The sequence below is a fragment of the Cyprinodon tularosa genome, unplaced genomic scaffold, assembly GCF_016077235.1.
Source record: "Cyprinodon tularosa strain WSP-4 unplaced genomic scaffold, ASM1607723v1 ctg533, whole genome shotgun sequence".
Taxonomy (NCBI): domain Eukaryota; kingdom Metazoa; phylum Chordata; class Actinopteri; order Cyprinodontiformes; family Cyprinodontidae; genus Cyprinodon; species Cyprinodon tularosa.
The window spans coordinates 793,474-819,312 of NW_024039267.1; the positions used below are offsets into that span (position 1 = coordinate 793,474).

Sequence of the window (25,839 nt, forward strand, 5' to 3'; positions counted from 1 at the left end):
ACATGGCTAAAAGGATTTTAACTTTTTTTTTTTTTTTTTTTACATCCTCCCCTGATGAATTATTTCTGACCTATAGATGTGCCTCTCTGGTTTGTGAAGTAGCCTACATCTTTCAGTTTCTATGTCCCTTGTCATATCTACACGTGTAAACTTCCTGCAGACATTCTCAGAATAACAGCTTGGTTTCCTGACGTGTCAGTGTGCATATTTCCAAGCATATCAAGGCGGCAATAGCTGACCTCCTTCTGCACTCATTTATTCATTTTCTCTGTGGTCCGGAGCTTTCATCGCGCCTCCTGAAGGGGTGTCTAGAACTGAGGTGTGGGTTTTTTTTTTTTACTTGTTAGTTGAAAGCAGAAGTATCGCAGACAAAGAGGTTGAAGACTGTTTGCTGGCCCGCAGCCTTTGTTCACCATGGCAGTGGCTCTGCCGGCATGTTACCACGGCGCCATGTCCAAGAGGGAGTGTGAGGAGCTGCTGGGGAGAAAGAACAAGGATGGAGCCTACCTGATCCGAGAGAGCGAGAGCATCCAGGGTGCCTTGTGTCTGTGTGTCTAGTGAGTACCAATCTAAACCAGATGTTTCTATTAAATTACCCAACAAACTAGTGGAAATGACTGAACTGATATAACAGTGCAGTATAGTCAAAGTAAACAACTGGAAGCAGAAAGCTGAGCTACAGTGTGTTGGTTCTGATGTTTCGGTACCAGTATGGTGGTGGATCAAACAGCGAGTGCGTCTGGAACACACCCTCTCTGCTCCCCTCACTGTCCTCTGCAGGGCCTCGGTGTTAACTAGCTGTGAAAACATCAGCTAATGTGTTAGAAATGCAGAAGTTAGACCAAAGAAAACTTTCAGCCTGAAGATTGCTTCTTAATGTCTTGATTTTTATATTGATATTGAAGTTAAGCTTGAAACTAAAACAAATTGGTGCATTCTAGTAACTCTGCGTCCCCCTGGCTGCCTAAATTAGTTAAAATTATAAATATTTTACTAAGTTTTGAATAACTGGCCCCTTCTATAGCACTTCCCTTTGTGTGGTTTTAGACCATCAAACAAATAATTTTTTTTAACAATTACCTGACTTAATGCAAAAAGCAGCTTTAAAATAACAATTGTTGAGTGGAAACAAACCTTTCCAAACCTGCCTCTCCCATTGGGAAACAGTAATGACCCCCTAAACCAGGGCTCAGTAGCCTGCAGACAAGCGGCTCTTTGGGCCTTCTGGAGCAGCTTTTATTTACTTTGGATAAAAACCGAAAACATCAGTTGAGGAATGTTAAACATAGGCATAAAAACACAGCAGCAGACAGTTTAAACTGTCATCTGGTTTACACTGATAAGTACCAGTAACACTTTCCTGGTCATTACTTTGGTACTCTGCTTTTAAAAAAAAAATTTGCTCCCAAACATGTTGAGATCTTATAGAGGAAAATGCATCTACCCTCTTTTTGCAGATGTCTCGCTTTTCTGTTGTTTAAAACCTAAAATGAATAGATTGTGGCTCTTTGTGACACATTTCCTGTGGTAGATTTTTTGGAAAAACTCTGAAGGTTGCAGCCCCCCCCCCGTCTAGCAGTTGATATCAATTACCGCCGCCGAGTTGTTTACATCAGTGTGGAGGGATTTAGGGTTAGTATTTGCTGATTTCAGTCACGCTAAACCATTTTACATTATGGCTGTCTCGTCAATAGACTTTAAAACCTTCAGCCTTTTATCTGATCAGGGGGGCACTCGTATATGTGCTTTAGGTCAATGTCTGGCTGCATAATGCATGAGCTTGAGGTTGCAAACTCATAGCAACTCATTCTTATCTTACCACAGCAAAAAGACCCAACACCATCACACTAGTCCACCAACCTGTTAGATTATCAAAATAAACATCTGGGTGTTGCATTTGTTAAAATTTATTTCTCCATGCTGTGTCTCTGACAAACACCCTTCAACCTGAGAATGCAGCAACAAAACAAGCATATTAGCACCATTGCAACTTGCATTTCTTTAAATAAAATAAAAAGTTTATTGTTTTGCATGTGTTAAATTCACATTTAACAACATGGCCACTCATCCAGTGAAGCGGCAACACTTCACCCAGCTTGACTGCTGTTCGTAGTCAGAGCCCAGATTGTACGTACGATAGCCTCACTTTGATCTGTAGCTACTTAGCTCTGTAGCATCAGTGTGTGAATCTGTGTTGAAATGAGGTTTGAGCACTACGAGGAAAAGTAGGAGCAGTTTCACTGTAATTGTTCTAATGTATTTGCCCTCGTCAAGCTCCTATAACCTATATGCATAGCACAGTATACTGTAAATTATTCAGCAAATTATTTATCTCTTACCTAAAAAAAAGGACTCAAATATAAAGATGTACGCTAATTTATCTTATTTTAGGTGTTAAAGGTTCATAGTTACGTTATGTTCCTATATCAATAAAAAGCAAAATCCAGTTGATTATGATAAAGTAAGGCTGTACACTGGAAAAACTATCTAGAAACAAGTAAAAATTTCTTAAATTAAGTGTATTTACCCTTAATCTGAGCAGGTTTTCTCATCCCATTGACATAGTGGCCATTAATGCAGCTACTAAATAAGTTCCACCGTCTCCATTGCATCAACCATTGTTGACCAAATCTATCTATGCATGTGCAGTGAAATTGGTTGATAAGACATTGAAAAGACGACATGATTTCTATCCGAACAACGTATACATTTGGTTTAAGTGGAAGTTTTTTGTTGTGATAAAGTTGTAAAAAATCAGACCGACTACACACAGCTCAATTTTCAACAAGTATTTTAGGACTAAATCGAGACTATGACGGGCCGTCCAAATTTAGCCTGAAAACCAACATTTGAATGATGTCTTGTGTTTGGGGGGCATGATGTTGTTATGGTAAATATACTCAGAAAGGCTATGGCTTAATCGGAATACCTCAAACTATTGTTCCTAGCTGCTACTCCTTCAAATTCATCCAGTGAAGGAAAGGAGCTACGGACTGTTCTGATGAATCCAAACAAGCCACGGCCTCACAGATGTCATTATAAGACAGACATCTAGATGAATGGCACTCAAATTAGGTCTACAGGCTGACAGCAGAGAACGGTAAAAAACAAGAGTTGCACAAATGTAGTAAACTGTTGTATTTTTGTCACACTCTGAGGTGGCTGTGCCTATAAAATCTGTCACCCAAATTACGGTGGTCAAATGTTTAGGTCCTAGTAACAGCGAGCGAGGTCAGGTGGTCTCTATGCAAAATGCATTACTAAGCATTCTGCGCCCTGGTCCTAGTGCCTTCCTCAGCACTATGGCACTTATATTTAGTGGCTTAAATGATTTGCTGTTTTTGGATTTATCCTATATTTACTGAATAATTGAACAAAATCAAGCTTAAAAGAAAAAACAAAAACAATTACTACACAGGCAGGATGCTGCAATCTGTCATAAAAACACTGCATGCTGCCAGACTGAGTTACTGATTTATGCATTTAAAAAATGTCAAATAACACGATTATGTTTTAAGTGCCAAATTTTATAGTCAACTAATTTTTTCAAGAATAAATTTTGTGTCATTAATGGATAAATTTAACTGATCGGATCTTTTTTCTTAAAAGAAAACATGTTAAAACAATATTTTAAGTGGAAGTATCCAAATACTTTATTTTAATGTTTTTTTTTTTTTTTTTAAATCTCATTCTTTGAAACACTAGTATTTGCAAACACTTATATTTTATGAAAATTTACATAATTGTTAAATTCTACGATCACGCTGCAAAAAGTTATATCTGGTCAAAAAGCGTTTTTGGTTAGTGCGCACAACCCACATATGGAGGCCTTAGTACTCGACGGGGCCGACCCGGGTTCGAATCTGACCTGTGGTCCTTCCCGCATGTCTACCCCCCTCTCTCTACCCCCCTTCCTGTCAGCTTACTATCAAAAGAAACAAGCCACTAGTGCTGTAAAAAAAACAACTATTTTTTAAATCTAATTTTGAGGTTTTTTTTAAGCAAGAGCAAATTCTGTTACATTATTAATCTTATTTTTTAATAAAATTCTGCCCAGAATAATTCCTATAATCTGTCAGTGCAGTAAGACAGTTGCACTTATCAAAATGTTTTAAAATCATGATATATTCTCAGAGCAAGAAGTCTAGCACCATGTTTTTCTCCCACAATGTTTACATTTGATCACTGCAAATGGAAATGTCATGAGAGCTGTACAAAAATGAAATTTTCTAAAAGTTGTCTAAGTCTGTGAAAGTGCTGTTTTGCCACATGGGCAGATTAGTGCATCTATTTCTGGGTAAGATTTTCTTTAGATTATTTCTTAAAATTATTTATTTCACAGAATCTTGTTTTTAGTTTATTAAGCACAAACTTCCTCAGATTTTTTCACAGGTAAAAAGTAAAAGGTAGCCATCAAAGAAATTACTGAAGTAGTGTTTAAAAGCCTGCTTAAGTACTGAGTTACTGATCCACTGCCTATTAATGCACGGTAAAAAGTCTCATTTTAACGAGTCTTACAATCTTATATTCGGCAAATATGTTTTAGTGCTACTTTTACGGAAGAAAGTAAGAATTTCTGGGTTCTCTACAACCCTTAGTGAAAATATACAAGCCATTTCTCTAATGTCTCTACATTTGATATCTGTACCCTGCGAAAGTGTAAAGCCGAAATCAATTTCCTTTCTTTTTGCACGCACAGTTTTTAGCCAATAAAGCTGATTCTGTCGGCATGAGACGGCTGGTTCATAGAAGTCTGTGGAAATATAAGACGAGCCTTGGTGTTTTCAGTCGCCCTGTTTCTCTTTCTTTTTGATCATTCTTATCTGATGCTTCTGAGGTCTGCAGAGCTTTAGCTGTTTTTTCTGCACTGTAAATAAAAATAATGTGGTCATTTTCTGCCAGGACCTTTTCTGTTTTTTATGGATTTTTCTGTAAAAAAAAAAAAAAAAAAATCTGTTTCTTTACAGAATTTTGTTTTCTCTCAATGTTTCTCTAATGTAAATTACTCTAAAATGTTGCGCATTGTCATCAGTGAAGTTGACAGAACTCTCTTACCCAAACGGCTCTGAAAGATCTGTAAAAACAAATTATGGAAAAAGTCCTTCAAATAAAAACAAATACTTTATACTGTGAATTAATGGACATTTCTTACAGTGTGGCTTCTACTAAGGTCCTGGAGTAATCAAGAGAAATACATGTTTTAATAGGAGCACCAGGAATATTTTAAATGTATACTGAATGAGCGTATAGTGTGAGAACTGCTCTTCGTACTCTGGCTGCCTTGGTTGATTCTAAAAATAGTTCAATCTGAAAAACTCACACAGAGAGAAAAGATAATTAGAATAATTTATTGATAAGAAAGTATAGTCTTTGGCGCTCAGACCTCGGCAGGAACATTCATGCTGAATTATGCTTTAACATGCATGAGTAGATGAATGTGAATAGGGATGATCCCCCCGGGCCTGAAACTGGTGGTGGTTTAATCCGAGCTGGTTGACAAGGTGATCTGCTGGGCAGAATTGTGGGACTAGAAGACTGAGGGAGCTGACGCCGGGGCTTCACTCAGACTCGGGATATAGAGGTCCTGCTCGGTGATGCAGGTACCGTGAACTGTCCATGATGAGCAAGCATGAAGCGACAGTGGAGAGGAAAAACTCCCTTGGGAAGAAACCTCTGGCAGAACCGGGCTCAACATGGTGGTCTTCTGCCGGACCAATGCGATGAGACGAGGGATGGTGACAACTGGGATTAATACTCTCTGATGAAGTTGAGGTGAAGTCGTGTCATGGAAGACGATTCGGCTGCGATGGCGGAGAAGGGGATGGAGGTGGGTGAATTGTCGTCTGGATCGAAATCCGACATTGCGATTGCAGGATAGCGGCTGTGGTGAGATTTGAGGGAGTTTATAAAGTGGAAGCAGGACGCTGATTTGGCTTCGTGGTGGAGTAGTTCAAAGCTGATTGGCTCGCTTCGGAGACGGATCGGCTTCTGATGATGTGAGGTAAGTCAGAGTTTCTTCGATTGAACTTTCGCTAGAGCTTCATTTCAATCTGAAAAACTCACACAGAGAGAAAAGATAATTAGAATAATTTATTGATAAGAAAGTATAGTCTTTGGCGCTCAGACCTCGGCAGGAACATTCATGCTGAATTATGCTTTAACATGCATGAGTAGATGAATGTGAATTAAGGGTGTGCAAAATAATCGTAAAATCGATGAATCGTGATTCTAATTTTTGTGATCTACTGAATCGATTCTTGCCTTCAAGAATCGATTATTAAAAAAAAAAAAATGAACAAATAAAATACATTAATGGTTGGCGCACATCAATCAAACCAAGTGGAATACAACTTCCAGTCCAGCAGATGTCGCTGCGGATGTGTTGACGCCTGCTGCTTTGTGTCATAAGCATGTCCGGGCTGATTATCCTCATTTTGTTATTTTAAGTTTGATGAATCCTAAGATCTTTTTGTTGGTGTGTCCATGCCAGTAATAGTAATATTTCTGTCCAGTATTTGTTTTCATTGCAACACCTCCAAAAGTAATTTCAATAAATACAGCTATGTATGAATTCAGTTGCTTTCAGTTATGTATCAATTGAAGACACTATCCAGATCACACCCAGCCAGTCAGCCACTGGTAAGGGCTGTATCTTTTTCTTACAGTGTTCAGTGAAAATATCACAATGCATCGCAATATTTCAAGTATCGTGATGCATCGTGATAGAATCGCATCGTGGCATGTGAATCGTGATTCGAATCGAATCGTGACTTCTTTGCCAATACCCACCCCTAATGTGAATAGGGATGATCCCCCAAAAAGCCGAGGTCGAGGCCGGAGAGTCCGTATGCTCGTAGGGCATACGCTAGGGACAGAATAAAGAATGCGTAATGAAATGCTGAGAAGGTTTGCGAACAACTTACCGAGCCAGGTGTTGATGAGGATGGCGCCCACGGTTGACGCCGAGAACTTACCGATGATGATTTACCCATGATGATGATGATGAACCCATGATGTTGATGAACCCATGATAATGATGATGAACCCATGATGATGATGATGAACCCATGATGATGATGATGAACCCATGATGATGATGGACCCATGATGATGATGGACCGATGATGATGGACCCATGATGATGATGGACCCATGATGATGATGGACCCATGATGATGATGATGGACCCATGATGATGATGAAGGTCCCATGATGATGATGAAGGTCCCATGATGATGATGGTGATGATGAAGGTCCCATGATGATGATGGTGATGATGATGAATCCATGATGATGATGAACCCTTGATGATGAGGAACCCATGATGAAGATGAACCCATGATGATGATGATGATGAACCCATGATGATGAGGAACCCATGATGATGATGATGATGATGAACCCATGATGATGAACCCATGATGATGATGAACCCATGATGATGATGATGATGAACCCATGATGATGATGATGGACCCATGATGATGATGATGAACCCATGATGATGATGATGGACCCATGATGATGATGATGGACCCATGATGATGATGATGAACCCATGATGATGATGAACCCAAGATGATGATGATGATGATGATGATGATGAATCTTGCGGATGAGTCCATATAACATGACGGGATGCAGACACATGACGAGACGCAGACATGGTGCATATTGATGCATTGGAAATGCAGCAAAATGGCGTAGGGATGCATGACGAGACACGACGAGACACAGATAGGGAGCATGTAATGCTTTAGGGGATGAATCTTGCGGATGAGTCTGATAATGAATCTTGCGGATGAGTCCATATAACATGGCGGGATACAGACACATGACGAGACGCAGACATGGTGCATATTGATGCATTGGAAATGCAGCAAAATGGCGTAGGGATGCATGACGAGACACGACGAGACACAGATAGGGAGCATGTAATGCTTTAGGGGATGAATCTTGCGGATGAGTCTGATAATGAATCTTGCGGATGAGTCCATATAACATGGCGGGATACAGACACGGACGAGACGCAGACATGGTGCATATTGATGCATTGGAAATGCAGCAAAATGGCGTAGGGATGCATGACGAGACACGACGAGACACAGATAGGGAGCATGTAATGCTTTAGGGGATGAATCTTGCGGATGAGTCTGATAATGAATCTTGTGGATGAGTCCATATAACATGACGGGATACAGACACATGACGAGACGCAGACATGGTGCATATTGATGCATTGGAAATGCAGCAAAATGGCGTAGGGATGCATGACGAGACACGACGAGACACAGATAGGGAGCATGTAATGCTTTAGGGGATGAATCTTGCGGATGAGTCTGATAATGAATCTTGCGGATGAGTCCATATAACATGACGGGATACAGACACATGACGAGACGCAGACATGGTGCATATTGATGCATTGGAAATGCAGCAAAATGGCGTAGGGATGCATTATGAGACACGACGAGACACAGATAGGGAGCATGTAATGCTTTAGGGGATGAATCTAGTCTGATAATGAATCTTGCGGATGAGTCTGATAATGAATCTTGCGGATGAGTCCATATAGAACATATAACATGACGGGTTACAGACACATGACGAGACGCAGACATGGTGCATATTGATGCATGAAAATGCAAGCAAACATGACGAGACACAGACCAGACGTAACGTGACACAGGAGAATGCATATAAATGCCTGTCATAAAGGTGAGATTGCATGAATGCGAGCCAGAATGAAGATAGCATGAATAGCAAGGAGACAGCATGGAAGACTGCATGAAGCAGGGAATAATGAAGATAACTGATAAGGAGTGGGAGTAGAAAATGAGTTAGGGGATAATCGTGATTAGGTCAGAAAATTATGAAAATGAGTTGAACCACCACCAGTATTTGTAATAGAGTTACCTAGAGGCAGAGAGAGCACTGAGCTGAGAGAATGGTGAGAGTTCTGGGCCGATGAATGAGGTATAGGCTGGTAAGCCATCGGCCCAGAGCTAAGGGAAGCCTCGGAACCCCGCGAGTAGCTGCAATGCAGCTGCTCGGTCCAGAACGAATGCCCAGATTACCTACTAGAGGGAAGGCCACGTGATTCTAAGAGTATCCTGAGGTGGTGAAGAACCATGAGTAGACGTAGGGTAACGCTTGGGCGAATAAAAGTGCTGAATGCCTGAACATAACGCGCCGAGATGATGAAACGTTCATGACTGCTGCCAGTGATGCTTCGATGAAGCATGAGAGACTGGGAGGAGGAGTGACTATTAGTGCTTCGACTACTACGAAATTATCGCAGTGGGCGGACGCGATTCCTTCCCGGAGCCCCGCGATGCAAGCTAGCTAGGGTTAGACCTCACACAAGCATAATGGGTGTGAATAAAAGAGGCCATGAACCCGTGAACCACCTGTCCTGAAGAACCCCCCAAAACCTACGGATGCGGCATCCGTAAAATTTGAAGCATGGCAGAGATAGATAATGTCGACATAGAAAAGAAATTTGTTCCAATTAGAAGCAGTCAGACCAGAGATCCGAACGGCAGCCTACGTTCAGTAATCTGACCAAGGAGAGGGACGGAAATTGCCGGATCAAGCAACTGGAAATGAAGGCGCGGCCTTGAGAAATAAGTGCATGGCAAATTAGCTGACCTAGCAAGAGCGCAATTGGCATTTAGAAATGACTGATTGAGAACATCAGTTTTTTTTTTTTTTTGTTTTTTTTTTGAAGAAGACAGAACGATAATCAGAAGTAATAATAAGGGGTGGTAAGATGACGGCTGCTAAGACTGAGGTACGATATATGAAGCGTGCACGGCGGGGACAGACTGATCGGATGGCCCTCCTGCAGAAGCTCTGAGTGATCACGATAGATGCTAAATGCGGCCAAATTTTTTGGCCAATAGAAAGATCTCTGGTAGACGGAGATCGGATGATTTAAGGAAAACTGTGACGTCACCTGCTGATGCGACCTGCTGATCGACTCAGGGGAGGGAAGAATAAGAGACTAAATTAAAATATTCCCCTGAATAATTAGAACGAGGCTAGTGAAAATATCAGCATGTGTGTTAATATAAGTATGCCTGATAGAGGCAGGCGAAGCATAAGAGCAAACTCAAATAGATAGAAAATTATGAATGAAAACATGGCTGAATACGTCTTACCCTAAGGCTGGCCCGACGGGCGTTCCCTACTGTGAATGAGGGGAGGGGGAGGTCCGTCTGAGCAGACAGCGGCAGGGATGACGTGGCAGTGCAGGGATTCCCACATTGGAGCGTGCGGACAGCGTCGAAGGATTGAGTGAGAGAGTCCGGTGGAGCGGAGGGAGGCTGAGAGCTGTTAAGCGCCAGAAGGACTAGACGGGGAGCTGCTATGAATCAGGAAGCTGAAAAGCTCCAAGGCTGCATCGAAACGATGAGAAGGAGCGGGCGTAGCGGTGACTGCTGCTGGGACAGATCCGGGAGGCCTTCTGCGCCTGGCGAGGGGAGCGGAGGACTTGCATGTCTTTTGCGGCCAGGAATCGGAGCGGATTGAAGCGGAAGGCGAGGGAGATGAATCACTAGGAGGTAGGAGGGAGGCTCGTTAAGACATCTGAGCAGAGTCTAGGTCGGAGCCTGGCAATATACCCTTGGAGTGTAACGCGGAAGAAGGAGATGAGCGGCTAGACGGGAGTTTCTCCGAGCGGGGAAAATTGAATTGTCGTCTGGATCGAAATCCGACATTGCGATTGCAGGATAGCGGCTGTGGTGAGATTTGAGGGAGTTTATAAAGTGGAAGCAGGACGCTGATTGGCCTTCATGGTGGAGTAGTTCAAAGCTGATTGGCTCGCTTCGGAGACGGATCGGCTTCTGATGATGTGAGGTAAGTCAGAGTTTCTTCAATTGAACTTTCGCTAGAGCTTCATTTTGATGATCTGAAACTTTTTAGCAGAAATAGATCTGATGTGAGAGAGAAGTAGCCCACTTTAAAAAGCAGGATCTTTGTTTTCTAGGTTTCATGCATAGCTAGATAGCAACAAAATCTAAGTTAAATGTCTCTGAGTCTGTTTCTGTTGTGGTCCTTTGAGTTTTCAGTTATCAAAGTAATTCACTTTCATTAATCTTTGGTTTATTTTCCATTTTGTGTTATATTTAGGTCACATTTACACATAGCGAGGTTCATTCGCCTACGACACAGCCAATCAGCTTTAAACCACACCTCCACGAAAGCCAGTCGGCATCCAAAGTTCATCTTAAAGGCCTCCGATACGCACCTGTCTGCTCCTGTGGGCAGGTGGAGGATGCGCCGTGTGACTTCATTCAAATGACAACGTTTTAACCCACCTCCAGCCCCTCCTCCACCTTCATAGCTAAAACGTCATCAGAGTGTCATTCCTCCTAAGACTGACCAACTTCATCTATCTCCACTCCACCACCAGTTTCAGGCCTGGGGGTGAAATATCCCTGTTCTTTGCTCCTGTTCATGCATATCTATCAAAATTAAGTGCTATGTTTCCTGCTGAGGTCTGAGTGCCAAAGACAATCTAATTGTAGCACATAATTTCTCCTAATTGTCTTTTCTCTTTGTGTGAGTTTTTCAAATGGAAATAACATTGTGCACGTTTCAAAAAACTTTACATTTACATCAACCTGCACGTGGAGAGAGGAAGAAATTGCAAACATCAGTTGCTGACATGACGTTAAGGATTTTTTAACGCAGTTAAACGCAGTTTAACCCTATTGACATGGCAGCACATAACCGGCATCATCAGAAATCTCCACTTTGGGCGGAGGTTTTAGAAATAATTGTTTTCTGTGATAAAAGTTGGGTTTAGGTGTAAACGAGAGGCCAAACTGCATGGAAATATCTGCGTTTTCCCTTCGTGTAAACGGGGTCTTAAGCAGTCTTGAGTTACTCTCTGTTCCCCACCTGTGCTTCTCTCCTTTTCTCCAGCTCCCTTCTAGTTCCTTCTATCTACACCTGCTCATATCAGCTGATTACCTCATTATTTGTTCTGATTTCCATATATACTCTCCCTGTGCAGTTCTTCAGTGCTGGTTCCTTGTGTTGCTTGGTTCCTTGTGTTTTTTTACCCTGGTTTGTGGCTTCTAGTATTTTGGTCTTGGATTTTGTTTCTGTTGCGCTTTTATTTTATTAAACATGCACAAACTAATCTCTGCCTTCCAAATCTCTGCATTTGGGTCCTTTACCAACCTCCATCCTCGCATTGAAAGTTTCTCAAGTTCTGATGCTGAAGAGATGGAAACCTTTTTTAGACTGCTGTGCCAGAGCAGAGAAAGTCCTTGATAAGGCCATCATGGGTTTAATTTCTGGCCTGGTGACCTTTGCATGTCTTTTCCCGGTTTTACTGCCTGCCTAATCAAAACAATGTCAAAAATAATAGCTACTAGAACCTAAAACGTGACCTTCATAAAAAGCTGCTTTAATAGTCACTGTGAAAATGTCAAAATGTGTATAAGAGAATGATAACTGTCAAAATTTTATGTTGTGTTAAAGATGCAAGATTTAAACCATTAAAAATGGCAAATCTTTGCTGCTTTTAGCCTTTAAAGTTTCCTTCAAAACTTGACTGAATTTTTTAAACTAATAAAGGATACAGGATAGAGATAGAAGCTGATTATCTGCAGCCAAAGGTATAGCTGTAAGGACACAAATTCTCCGTCGCTGGGTTATGGGTATTGAAGCGTTGCTGAGGTCGTATTATAAATCCAATCTTAGATTGTTTATACTCCATTTGTCCATAAGGGTCCACAGATGAAAAGTAATCAAGCATATTAACAATAAAAAAATTACATGATGAGAAAATCTCCACATAAAGTCTGCTTTTTACCATCAGAAAAGTTCGATCCTTATAGCGAATGGTGACCATCTTTCTAATTATCCTAGTTTCCAGCAACTTGGCCGGTCAATGTTGGGTATGTTTTTACTTCACCTTCCAGCCTACGAAACAAAATTGTTCACACCCCCGATTCGCTTTTTCAATTCACAATGTCAGAAATAGTGTTGAGTTCCAGGCTTTATAGAGTGGACCAAGAACAAAGCCTTGTTTTGGCTTAGAAAACATGCAAATTGAACCAGACGAACGTGTCCGCCCCTTTGGACTGGGCAACATTGAGTGGTGTATGCTGTTCAATACAGTGAGGAATGCTATGGTCTTTATATTGGAGAAACCAAACAATCTCTCCACAGACTCATGGTCCAACACAGAAGAGCGACCTCCTCAGGACAAGACTCGGCAGTACATCTACACCTTATGGACAAAGGACATTCTTTTGAGTACCAAATTGTTCACATTTTGGACAAAGAGGATAGGTGGTTTGAGAGGAGTGTGAAGGAAGCCATCTATGTAAAGAAAGAAAAACCAAACTTAAACAAAGGGAGTGGACTCAGATTTCAGCTTTCAAAATCCTACAAATCAGCGATTGAGTTGATTCCTTCCAGTCATCATCGCAACCCCCACCATCTTATAGGGGAACAGAACATCTCGCCTGTTCAGCCAGGTCAAAAAATTCCCTTTAACGACTCCCCTTTTAGAGACATAGACAGGTATCAGATATTGTAGCCTAGCAAAGAAGCCAAACAACCCCTATTCCAAAGGGGCGGACCCGTTCATCTCGTTCAATTTGCATGTTTTCTAAGCCAAAACAAGCCATTGTTTTTGGTTTACTCTATATAGCCTCAAGCTCAATGCTATTTTTGACATTTTGAATTGAAAAAGCTTCCTGGATGCAAAGCGAAAGGTCTTCAAACTTGGAAACAAAGTCAAGTGGATTGTTTTTTTTTTGTTTTTTTTTGCAATACTGTACAAGTCGATATGCAATGTTTGGCTCAAAACAATGAAATTACCTTTAAAACAATGGCTATTTTGAATAGTACAGCCCAGATATATAGACGGGTGCTAATGGCACAGAGGCAAATCCGATCCTGGATCATTGCACACTGTTAGATAATTACATGATGTTGTTGTGGCCATCAAAATGTTTCAGTGATATTTTTGGGGTGACATTGTAAAAGCAGTAAGCACAATTTGGAATAATTTGACACATTTACAGAGGTTTGGAGATGCTGATGACTCCAGAAGTTAAAATTCCCGCAGCTCTGAAACTCTTATACCTAGAAGTCTGAAATTTTCTGCAGTTGTGCTTGACAAGATGCAGAATAAATATAAAACAATGACACATGCCTATTTTCAAGCATGTCTTAGTTACTGCTATTCAAAAAAGATATATTATTTTCAAGAAGAAAAGAAACAAATACAAGTCATGTTTTAACTGCTGCAGTTTTGGCTGTGTTTTAGTAATGCTATTTTCAATTAGATTTTCAAACTAGAAGTTTTTAGCTTTCAAATGATGTATCACACATGTAATTTGGGCTTACAGTTACTTAGTTATTTGCTATTGAATTTAGGTAGGTGTTAGCTTTAAGCTTCCGTCATATTAAGACCTGATCCCAATTTTTACCTGTTAGATGAGGAATCTTCAACCCTGGCTTTGTACAGGAGATAATACTTATAATGTTTACAGCCTTTAGAATAGTATTTAGCCTGTATGCATGGCCATAGTCTTAAATATAACTAGTTACTTTCCACTACTGTTGCTTAGTGATCAAAAGGGTTTCAATCAATCAACTAGAGGAAAAACTTTACAGTGTGATTAGTGAATTTGAGAGAGGGAGGATTATTAATCAATTTGATGAAAGAATGTCAGAAAAGGTGAGATGGAGGAAGAGAAGTAAATTGTTTTATAGGATCAAAAAGACTACAGCAGAGATGAGAACTGTAGTAGTGAGCCAAAAGGAGGAATTATTAATAACAAGACTAAGATTTAGAAATAAGGACTTTATTATATACCTTTTAAAATACCAAAGCATAGTGCAGGGAATTTTGACCGGCGTGGGGAAAATGAAACAACAGGAAATTTTATAAACATACTTAAAAATGGTACATGGTCTGTACTGTTATAACGCCTTTTTTATATCACTGTTTTAAGGAAAATCAACAGTCGTTTACAGTATAAACATGTTTACATGGTGACATATTTACCATTTGTTATTTTTTTACCGGTAGATTGAAGAATCTGGTTTTAGTTTCGGCTGCTAGTAAGAGGCAGAGGCGTGATTTGGTCTGTGTAGAACAGCATGTGCTGCATGAAGGAAAAGGAACCAAACAGAACCAAGATCAGACATGGACGGCAGTACTCTGTAAGGATTTTTGCAAATAAATAATCTAAAATAAATAAGTAATCAATAAGTAAAATAAGTAATCAGTATTTGTTTGTTTTTTCTCTTAACTAGCTAAAGTACTAAACTACTAAAGAGTGATTAACTGAATAATGGCCCTAGAGTGCAATTTGGTTGCACATGCAACCTAGTTCTTTTTATTGGGCATACCGGTAATTAAAGAAACCTCAAGTCGCACAAGTGCAATCAACAGGTCAAAGGAACATTTTCGAAAAAGTCTCTGTGACTCAATTAAGGGGTGACACATTGCCTGTTTACCGCTTAGCCCAGTAAAAAGAAAAGCCAGACTGGGCTTAAGGGTGTCAGCCTTGCTCAAATTAAACAGTCTTATTTTGAGTGGTTGCTGTGGCTATTTAGAGTGATGTGACCAGTGGGACAGCAGCAGAGATGTTGTGAGCGGAAATGAAAGATGAGCTTTACAGAAATCTTATTTTAAGGATACGTGTTTTTACAGTTTATTAAATGTTCCGCTTTTGTGATATTTAGTCATAACAAATTTAGTCCACAGTCATAAACACAAAGGAGTGTTTATGAGTGTTTATTACTGTTGTCATTTATCCTTTGGTAAAAGAAAAGTTGACATTATTTAGAATTTCATATTATTCCATCATAAATGTCATAACATGTTTAACCATAACTGTCATAGTCTTGGCGCTTAAGACTGGCTTAAGGCAGCGGTCCCCAACCTTTTTTGCACCACGGACCGCTTCATGTCAGACAATATATTCCCGGACGGGGGGGGGCTTTGGGCGCCCGGCCGGGCGGGGGGGGGGGGGGGGGGGGGGGGGGAATACAATCAAGTAAAATGATACGACTGGCATAAAATGAAATACAAACAGCATAAAAATAAAACAATAAGCCGGTCCCATCGTGGCGTAATCGGAGACAATGACACACGAAGTGTGCTCCTGATGTCCAGTCTGCTCCATAGCTTTGTTTAGGTCGCTGTAAACGCAGAAAATCCCGCTTCACAAAGATAGGATGTTATAGATAGGATGAGTCTTGACCTCAATTAACCTGTGTCAAGAGGCACAGATGCACCGACTGATGTAATTGGGAGAGAATACCGCAATTTTTTATATTTTTCAAAATAAAACATCACTCAGACTTTGATCGTCGATAAATTATATATATATATAATTATTATTATTTTTACCGGTCCGCGGCCCGGTGGTTGGGGACCGCTGGCTTAAGGGATTACTCTGTTCACCTGTCTAATTGGCCCGGGTGTTCATTACCCTTCATCTTGTTCCTGTTGCTATTTATGCTTCCTGTTTGCCTGCCATCTGTGCAGTTATGACACATTTATGATTAGTTATAATTTATTGGTTAATGCCAAGTTGGCATTTTACCTTTATACTTAAAGTAGTTTTAGGCCCCGTCCACACGAAGTCAAACCCTGGCCTAAACGCACAAATTTTTCACCAAACCAGCCTCTCATCCATACGAAGCCGGCGTTTCGGGGGTCTGTAAACGATCTTTTTTTATTCAGCCTTCAGAGTGGGAAGATTTTGAAACGCCGTTTTCGCGTTTCCATCTTTAAGCTCTAACCGCATTTTTTTTTTTACACGCATGTGTCATAGCGTCGCCTCTAAACACGCATGCGCGACACAGTATCACAACAACAATGGCGCCGTACTGTGTTGAATGGTTGCTGCTAATGCTACTCACCCTGCTGTCGGGCTTACAACAGAATCTTCTTCTTCTGGAATATCTCCAGGAAGAACAGAGCAATATAGACGACATAGTTCAGCACCTGAATTTGACTTAACCACGAAAATGGACCCGCAGGGCAACCATGTATAAATATTAGTGCGCATGCCCAACATTTTGTTGCCTATTTTTGCTTTGGCACCACAGCGCCACTTATAGGCCTGGCATACATTTTGCAGCATTTTCATGCATTCGTGTGGGCGATCACATTTATTTTACGTCTCCGTCTTTACGACAAACCTTCTGGAAAATATTAGCGTTTCGTGTTCGCTTTGACTTCGTGTGGTCGGGGGCTTAAAAATAAAAAATGTTGCCGCAAGGCTCTGGGCTCAGACTGAACTCAGAACCAGGTTAGTGACTTACATGCTCATTGTTATGGTCTGTTTGAGTTTTCAGAGTAACTAACCTGAGCTTGTTTTGGTCATCTCTGTGCTGTCTGCTTGAATTCTGGGTCCAAAGTCCTAAGTGCCTGACAGTAGTTACCCCATCTATGGGCTGCTACAGACCGTTCTGGGCAACTTATTACCCCCCATGACATCATAAGGGGAATACTTTTCAAACATAGAATTTTGAGCATACATTAGCTAAGATGTGGAGAAAGGAAGTGTTAGAGGCGGAAGGTCTTTGTTTATTTGTGAACCTCATACAAAGGCTTCGGGACACATCTGACTGTTTTTTTGTATAATATGGGACATTTAATTTTAGTGGCTGACGTCCCCATCCAACCAGAGGGCTACAAGACACACCAAGCTGGACTACTTTTTCAGTACTTCCAGGACTTTTTTCCGAAATTGATAGTCTCAAAAGTTGTGATTGGAGACCAATTTAGCAGCAGTATATAATGTTATGTTCACCTATGCTTCCTTTGTGAAGCAGTATTACATAGATTTTGACATGGAAAAGCTATGGTGTTGCCAGGGCTAACAGCAGATCGAAACAGAAGGATCTGGGATCTTCATGAACTACTAAATATTATGAAATGACCATTCCACCCACTGAATAAGGTAAACATGCTCACTGTTATATTCAATGCAAGCACAGGAATGACATTATGTTAATCAATAACTAGATTGTGGAATAAGTGCAGCACAAACATCTGCTGGGATGCTGACATCATTGGCTGAAATGAAAAATGTTTATATCTTAAGAACCAAAGCAACACAGACGACAGTTTTATTGCTAAAAACGTGGCCAACTTTGGTTCAATTAAGAGCTAAATGGGGGACAACAACCTTTGGATGAGCTAAAAAATAATATTTCATATCTTTGAAACAAAGGTTGCAGAAATGATAACTGACGATTACCATTCAGTCTATTTCCCGAGTTTTTTCACGTGGGTTGGTTGTAGGCTTCAAACAATTCACCTCATAACAACTGGGGGTCAACAAATCCTGCATGAGGGATGTATAGTTTAAAATAAACTTCTTTGGAGTTATATACTGTAAGCTCATGGTTAATTAAAATAAGAGGCCCCAATGGAGCATAGTTTTCGCTCATGGTTCACATTTGTTGTAATCCTGGTGCCAATAGTCATTCACTTACCCTAGAAACTAAAGGAGAATAATTGTAAAATCAAAACCTGTAATTCCTTTTTATGTTCTCCATCTGAAAGCAGCGAGACCAGTTGAGTTCTGTGCTTTGAAAACCGTCTAAAGCGGTTGACTTTCAGAGAAGCCGTTGGTTTCTTTGTTTCTTATTTAAAGAAACCACATCTCTTCTTTACAGCCTTTCATGCTGTGACTTGAGCTTCGGCTGAGGTTTTCTTATGGTTGTATTTCACATGCTTGTTCCAAAATATATATGCAAATTTGTTTTTATCTAATAAAGCAGATACCGTATGCAGAAACCATCTAAATGACCCACAGAATAGAGGGATGATATGTGGTATGTAAATATGGGGCCAGATCTCATCTTTAGCAGTCATTGTTGACGAAAGCAGTGCAATGTTTCCTCAAAATGAATTCCTCAGTATCATTGAATTTCTGCTTTTCTCTTTTCAGCAAACAGAGGGTGGTTTATACCTACAGAATCCTTCAGGCACACAATGGATACTACACCCTCCTGGTAAACACTTATTATTTACATTTCTTTTCATCTCAGGGACAGTTTGTAAAAAAAATTGTTTTATTTAGTAAAAATCAAGCATTGCCTTCATAAATACATACAGTATACTAAATATCTAATAACATCAAAGACGAAAGCATTCACAGATCTTAGAATTAGTGATTTATAAATTCATAGGTACCATGTTGGTATTTTGATTAGAGCAGCTAAAAGAAGACAAACTTGTCAGCCTTGTGGGTTTTACCTGAATGTGAAAAAATGTGCCGTACATCATTCTAACTCCTACTTTTCATTGCAATTGGTCGACCATCTGTACTCTTTGACCAATGAGAGACAAGAGAAACAAATAAAAGAAGAAGTATTCATCAGGAGAAAACGACACCGGTGCAGCTTTTACAAAGCAGGAAGAATAATTCAGTATAACGACAGAGCTTATTTTAGCACTATGTTAGAAACAGGGAAGTGTAGTCCAGGAACTTTTCTGTCCCCTGGTAGAGACAGCTAGTTTGTAGTTAGCCTCCTCTGAAGAGAGGACTTTTTCAGTCCTGTTTTCAGAGAAATGTCTCACATGTCATTGTTTATTTTAACCGATTTGACAAATGTATTTTGAGATTGCTGTGTCACCCACAATAAGAAAGAGTAGAATGTTGCCCTGCAGCTTCCATAGTGTGGTGCATATCGATACCATACTAAAAGCCACCACCATCTGATGCTCTTTGTCATTATTTTACTAAATAATCCATTTCCATTCTGGTTGAGACAAACCCTTGAGGTATTTAGAGTACAGAAATAACCATATATTTAAAGCAACAAATAATTACAGATAAGAGCTTAATGGTTCAGTGACCACAAACACTTTTAACCTTATTTGTCACACTTGTTTTTTTCCTTTAATTAATAACCATGTTGGACTCCTAGATTAGAAAAGGTGTTTGCAACCAAATTTAATGAGCCATTCAGTTTCCCTCTCACCCACTATAGAAGATCCAAATGTGATATGTTAATATGTAAAAAAAAAAAAAGAGAACTTAAATTTTCTTATTAACATCCACAATAAGAAATGCATTGTATTTTTTATCCCCTTGAACCCTACGGACCCACCGGCGGGTCCAGCTGCTACGTGACCTCGTAATTTTAACAAACCCCCAGTATTGATGTAAAAAACATATTTGGCACAGTTTGGTGACATTTATGGATAAATGTGCCAAAATGGCCCCTCCGCCTAAGAAATTTCTCACTAATACCATTCTAAAATAAATATGATTCATCTGATTGATACCAAATTTTGTATATTTTTACACAACATTTAGATTTGAAAGTCTGTACTACTTTTTTGTGCTATAAATAATATTTTGGTAGTGTTTTGCAATGTTTATTTCAAATAAAATTTTGGCGAGGTTCAAAAAATGCAAAATATTTTGTATTTTGTCCCTAATATTTCAGACAGGGTCAAAGCTACAATGGTGCTGACACCAGAAAACCATTCTATGACATCTTACCTTTACAGACGTACCAAAAGTTTCTTCTTAAATCTAATAGCTGTGAGGCTATAAGTTATTTACTTTTGTGTGTTTTTGTCAGGCAGAAATTTATTTATACCCCCTTAGGGTGTAAGAGGTTAAGGGTAAACTTTTAAGGTCAGTTTTAAATATTTAGTTATAATATTTGAAAAAAATACATAAGGTGCGAGAAAAAATGCAACTACAATAGTAGGATTGATTTTGCTTTAAGTATTTATTGTTTTCCTCTGGTTCCTTTAGAAAATGATAATAAAGAAATAAAGGTTGTCTAAAAATTGTTTTCATTACTCTAGTTTCTAACTCAATGAAAAGGCAAGGCAAAGCAAGGTATGCTTATTTATACAGCACATTTCAGCAGGAGGACGATTCAACGTTCAGTACATTAAAAAAAGCACATAACAGAGAAAATACACAGAAAGGTAGCCTACGTTACGGAAGCAAGAAGGTTATTTAAATAATAGATGAACATGAATAGTTACAGGAAAAAATTTATTGGATAATTAAAATTCAGTTTTCAATTTAATTCAGTTTGTTTATATTTACATGTCATCTCAAGGCACTTTGCAGAGACAATTCAACCAGATAATACAGTCAGATTGAATGAAAACAAGCTGATTGTAATACCTCACACCAAGCATGTATGTAGTGAAAGTGAAAAGGAAAACCTCCTTTTAACAGGAAGAAACCTCCAGCAGAACCAGGCTGAGTGTGAGCGGCCATCTGCCGCAGCCGACTGGGGTTCAATGTTACTGTGTGGGGGCAATCATTCAGAAATAGACCACATTTTGGGGACCAAGAGGTACTTATGGGGACTAACGTCTGGGTCCCATGAGGAAAAGATAATTTCTTGGTGTCGTGGGATCGTGTGACTTAATGTTAGCATCTGCATGTGAGTGGGGGGGTGTTGTTTCCTGTCAGACTACAACCTGCCACTGTGGAACAACCCCCTGAAAGTTGCCATTTATTTCAACCAGTTTTTAAACGATATTGGAGGCGGTTAAACTAAGTTTAGACTCTGTAGGTCATATTTACCATTAAAATTGAAATTCATTTGCTTAGTTTTAACACCTTATTGGCCTCATTCAGTAATCTTATGAGGAAGATATAAACTGAACTCCAGATTCCTCCATCTAGACTTTCATCCTCAGTCTCAGATCATCCTGGTAAATCCTCCAGCGGCTCATCATCTTCATCACCATATTATTCCAGCTCCTCTACAGTTTGTTAACCAGGAAGTGTGACTATGGAGTATATTTGTTCCATTATTGTTGCAAACAGAGAACTCATTTTGTAAATTTAAATAAAGAAAAAATATCCAATCCAGAAATGAAACTTTGAATAACATTTTAATCCAAAAGTTACTCTTTCCTCCTTGCACAGTCCAAAAACTTGTCTGTTAGGTTAACTGGCTTCTCTAAATTGTCCTTAGGTGTGATTGTGTGTGTGCATGGTTGTGTGCCTTTTATGTTGCCCTGTGACAGACGGTCACCTGTCAAGGTGTACCCTGCCTGTTGCCCACAGAGTGCTGAAGATAGGCACCGGCCCCACCACGACCCTTACAAGGATTAAGCCTGAGAAAATGGGTGATGGAATCAATATTTTTAACGTTTTTCATTTTTCTTTAAATTTCTGTTTTCAGTTTAAGCTTTAAAAATTGTGCTTTTCTAATTGCATTCACATTCACTTTAATTTTAAGTCCAATTCAAACATTGATTCTTGATGTACACACTGATCATGATGCTGTTGTCCCTAACATCAGCGGAGATAAAGAGAAATTTGCCCCTAATTTCAAAGGTAACCCCGACCTAGAAGGGAAGAAAATATGATCTATAAAATGCAATTGGAAAAGAACACAATCGTAAAACCCAATATGAAAAATACAGAAATTTAATAAGAAGCTTGAACAGATAATGTGTAAAAATACTTTTAAAAAAAAAATAAAGTTTTGAAAAATTAAAAAAAAATAAAACAAAATATGAAAAAACACTCAAAATCTTTTTGTGATTAAATTTTTTTTTAAAGTTTCATTTTTTCATTTTTTTGAATTTGTTTATATTTCAAAATGTGTTCTTTTTATGCAACAATAATGGAAATCTTCGTTGATTGTGATGCATCGTTTGCATATTTCATTTGGGTTGGAAACAAGGTTTTCTCTGCCCACCAATTCAAACCATCCTGGTGCTTTAATTTTGCTGTAAGAACATTTGACCTTTAATGTGCGGAAACAGGTTTTCTTTCCATTTTGTCATTTTTGACATTATTTTGACACAACACACACCACTATTTTCCACCGCCCTGAAGTCAAAAACAATGGTAGTCATATATGACCCGGGTGTAATTTCTCTTCTCTGTCTAGAAGGGAAACACAGTCAAGCAGGTAGCATTAATCCAACATTTAATCTAAAAACTTAAACAGAGTCATGTTTATAAATCTGGACTTCTCTGTTTTCAGAAACCTTTTCTGTTGTTCAAAAGAAACAGTCAGTTCTCTGAAGTACAGGATAAGTTGTGTGTTGGGTCTAAAATACCTTCAAAAGAAGCTATTTTAAAACCTTCTCTTGCTTCTAACTTAGTTATACTGATGCAGTAACACTTCGTGGGAGTTATTGTTTGCTCTACACGAGTGATATATGAACTATTTAAACCTGAAGGGTTTACCAGAACAGCTTATTACTGCCCACATATTTTAATCATCAACTAATTTAGTAATAGATTAATCATTAACTGGAGTGTAGAGACTATAAAACATGAGTTTAGTTGACAGAGCGACCCACTTAGAGCAGTTAAGATATTATATTGTAAAAAAAACAATTTTTTTTCTTTATTTAAGATTTTTTTTTTAAATGTTCATCTGTCAGTAAACTCTATCCAGAACTCCTCTAGTTGAAAAGTTTAATTTCACATGGTTTAATTTCGTAAAAAAAAATCTTTAAGGAAACTTTGGCTATCTGATTATTAATCAATTTATTAAAAAATATAATCAACAGATTAATCAATTTGCAAAATAATCCTTAGTCGCAGCCCTAGTCTCTATATATTTCTGTACAGGTCAATATTTCATCTTTTTGCATGGGTTTATTGTCTGCAGGAACTACAGTGTTATGTTGTACCAGTTTTCAATATATATTTTTTTCTAAATCTACGAACATTATTTACAATTTATAATAAATAAATGCATAAATGAAAATGTTATGCAGTAACCTTATATTTAATGCCCATCCGGGGGTGAAGTGTAGGGGGGATATGTTCTGTGAATACACGCCCAACTGGCTGTGTTAGGAACATTAATAAAAGTGTGAATCAAGCTTAAGTCATGGTCAAAAAGTTAATCCTGCACACATATGTATAAATTCACAATTCAAAATATAAGAATTTATTGACAAAATTCATTATAGCTACTTCTAAATCAGAATCAGAATCAGAAATACTTTAATAATCCCAGAGGGAAATTACTTTTGTTATACGCTCCAGTTACAGGTTTATATAATATATACACACATCCGACTATACAATATAATAAAGATAAAAAATAAGAATAAAAAGAGATAAAAAAATTGAACATATTTCAATTAAAATCCTAAACCTAGCTACTACAGTATGTACACAAAGATTAAAACTGTTTAAAACTATAACAAATAAAAGGATGCAATGATATCACATCTCTCACGCTTATCCCAAGCGGGGTCGCAAGGGGTGCTGGTGCCTATTTCCAGCTGTCTACGGGCAAGAGGCGGGGTACACCCTGGACAGGTTGCAAGTCCATTGCAGGGCAACACAGAGACAAACAAGACAAACAACCGACACTTAAGGACAACTTAGAGAAACCAGTTATCCTACCAGTACTGTTTTTGGACTGTGGGAGGAAGCCAGAGTACCCGGAGAGAACCCATGCACGCTCAGGGAGAACATGCAAACCCCATGCAGAAAGACCCTGGGCCGGGAGTCAAACCCAGAACCTTTTGCTGCAAGGCAGCAGTGCTATAAAATAAAAAATCAAATAAATTGAGACAGAAAATTTAAAGCGAAAATACATTTAAAAAACCTGAAAGTGTAATTTTTTTTAAAACATTTTATTAAATCTCTCTCTGTGTTACCATTTCAGACTGCAGGAGGTTTGCAAGAAACTTATTTTAAGACCTTGGATGATTTAATCCGGAATTACAAGAGAAAAAATCAGGGTTTGGCCATCCACCTATCCCGCGCAGTGAAAAAGAAAACTCCCTTTTTGATCCAGCCACCACACATACAGGACACACAGCCTGAAGAAACGGCACGAGTATCGAATGCAGTATCAGCTAGAGTATCACCTGGAGTATCGGCTAGAGCATCACCTGGAGTATCGGCTAGAGCATCACCTGGAGTATCGCCTAGATACACATCACGAGCAGCTGTTCCTTTACCTGAAGAGGACAATGACTATGAGAGTATGTCAAAGATTTTTTCTTGTTTACTTACAGCTTCCCTTCATTGACTGTTGTGTTTAATTCTACTTCCCCTTGTTTGTTTCTTTAGATACTGCCTGCTCAGATTATGTGGAAGTCCTTCCTGAGTAACTCTCACACATGTCATCAAACCAATTGGAAGGAAAATTAAGGACAACGAGAACATGGACTGAACCATAGTGAGATGAGGATTAATCTATCTCATACAGATCCTTTGTTTTGTGGACTTAGATTTCTGACTTTTTTATGTGCTAGCCTCTAAGAATTTTGGTTGCATTGGCACACTTCAGATGGACCTTTTGGAGGTTTTCTCTGTTAAATGAATATCTTTTCCAAGGACAACCGCTTTTTATGAGTTATTGACTCTCATCTGAATGTTAAGGAGGAACCTCTGTCAATGTTTCTGCAGCTACGAATTTGGGCTTCAGTCTTACTGTTGCTTATGCGCAACTCATTGCTCAAAGATCCCCATTGATAACCACAGACGTCTTTACCTTTTGGAGGATAACCTAAAAGTAGCAATAGTAGTGGTCAAAAAAAAATTCTTCCAAAAACACAAAATGTTTGAAGGAAAAATCGTACTGCATTACTTTACAATTGCTGCATTCTAGAAGAAAACCTAGATACTAATTGTTCTCTTATCGAAATAGCCTTTTATAAAAAAGGTATTTTTGAAATATTTATGCTTTCTGAAATTCCATTTGTTTTGTTTTTTTGTTTATGTGGTGTACATCTTAAATAAATGTATCTAAAATTAATTCATGGATTATACGTTTCAAAATGTGATAAAAATTGTATGCAGGAGTTTCAATTCCTTTTAAGTCCATCAAGTAATTCTGACAGCTGGGAGATGACGTAAAGAA

General features: G+C 39.0%; 1 protein-coding gene across 1 annotated transcript in view; it reads left to right on the plus strand.

Moving 5' to 3' along the window:
• si:ch73-264p11.1 (uncharacterized protein LOC100000923 homolog) overlaps positions 1-25,701 on the plus strand; it is a 34,426-nt gene extending 8,725 nt beyond the window's left edge. The window contains exons 2-5 of the mRNA XM_038304379.1: positions 403-557; positions 18,951-19,014; positions 24,637-24,958; positions 25,047-25,701. Coding sequence (XP_038160307.1) covers positions 403-557; positions 18,951-19,014; positions 24,637-24,958; positions 25,047-25,087 — 582 coding nt within the window. The 3' untranslated portion in view covers positions 25,088-25,701. The remainder of the gene's footprint in view (positions 1-402; positions 558-18,950; positions 19,015-24,636; positions 24,959-25,046) is intronic.
• The last annotated feature ends 138 nt before the right edge of the window (positions 25,702-25,839 follow it).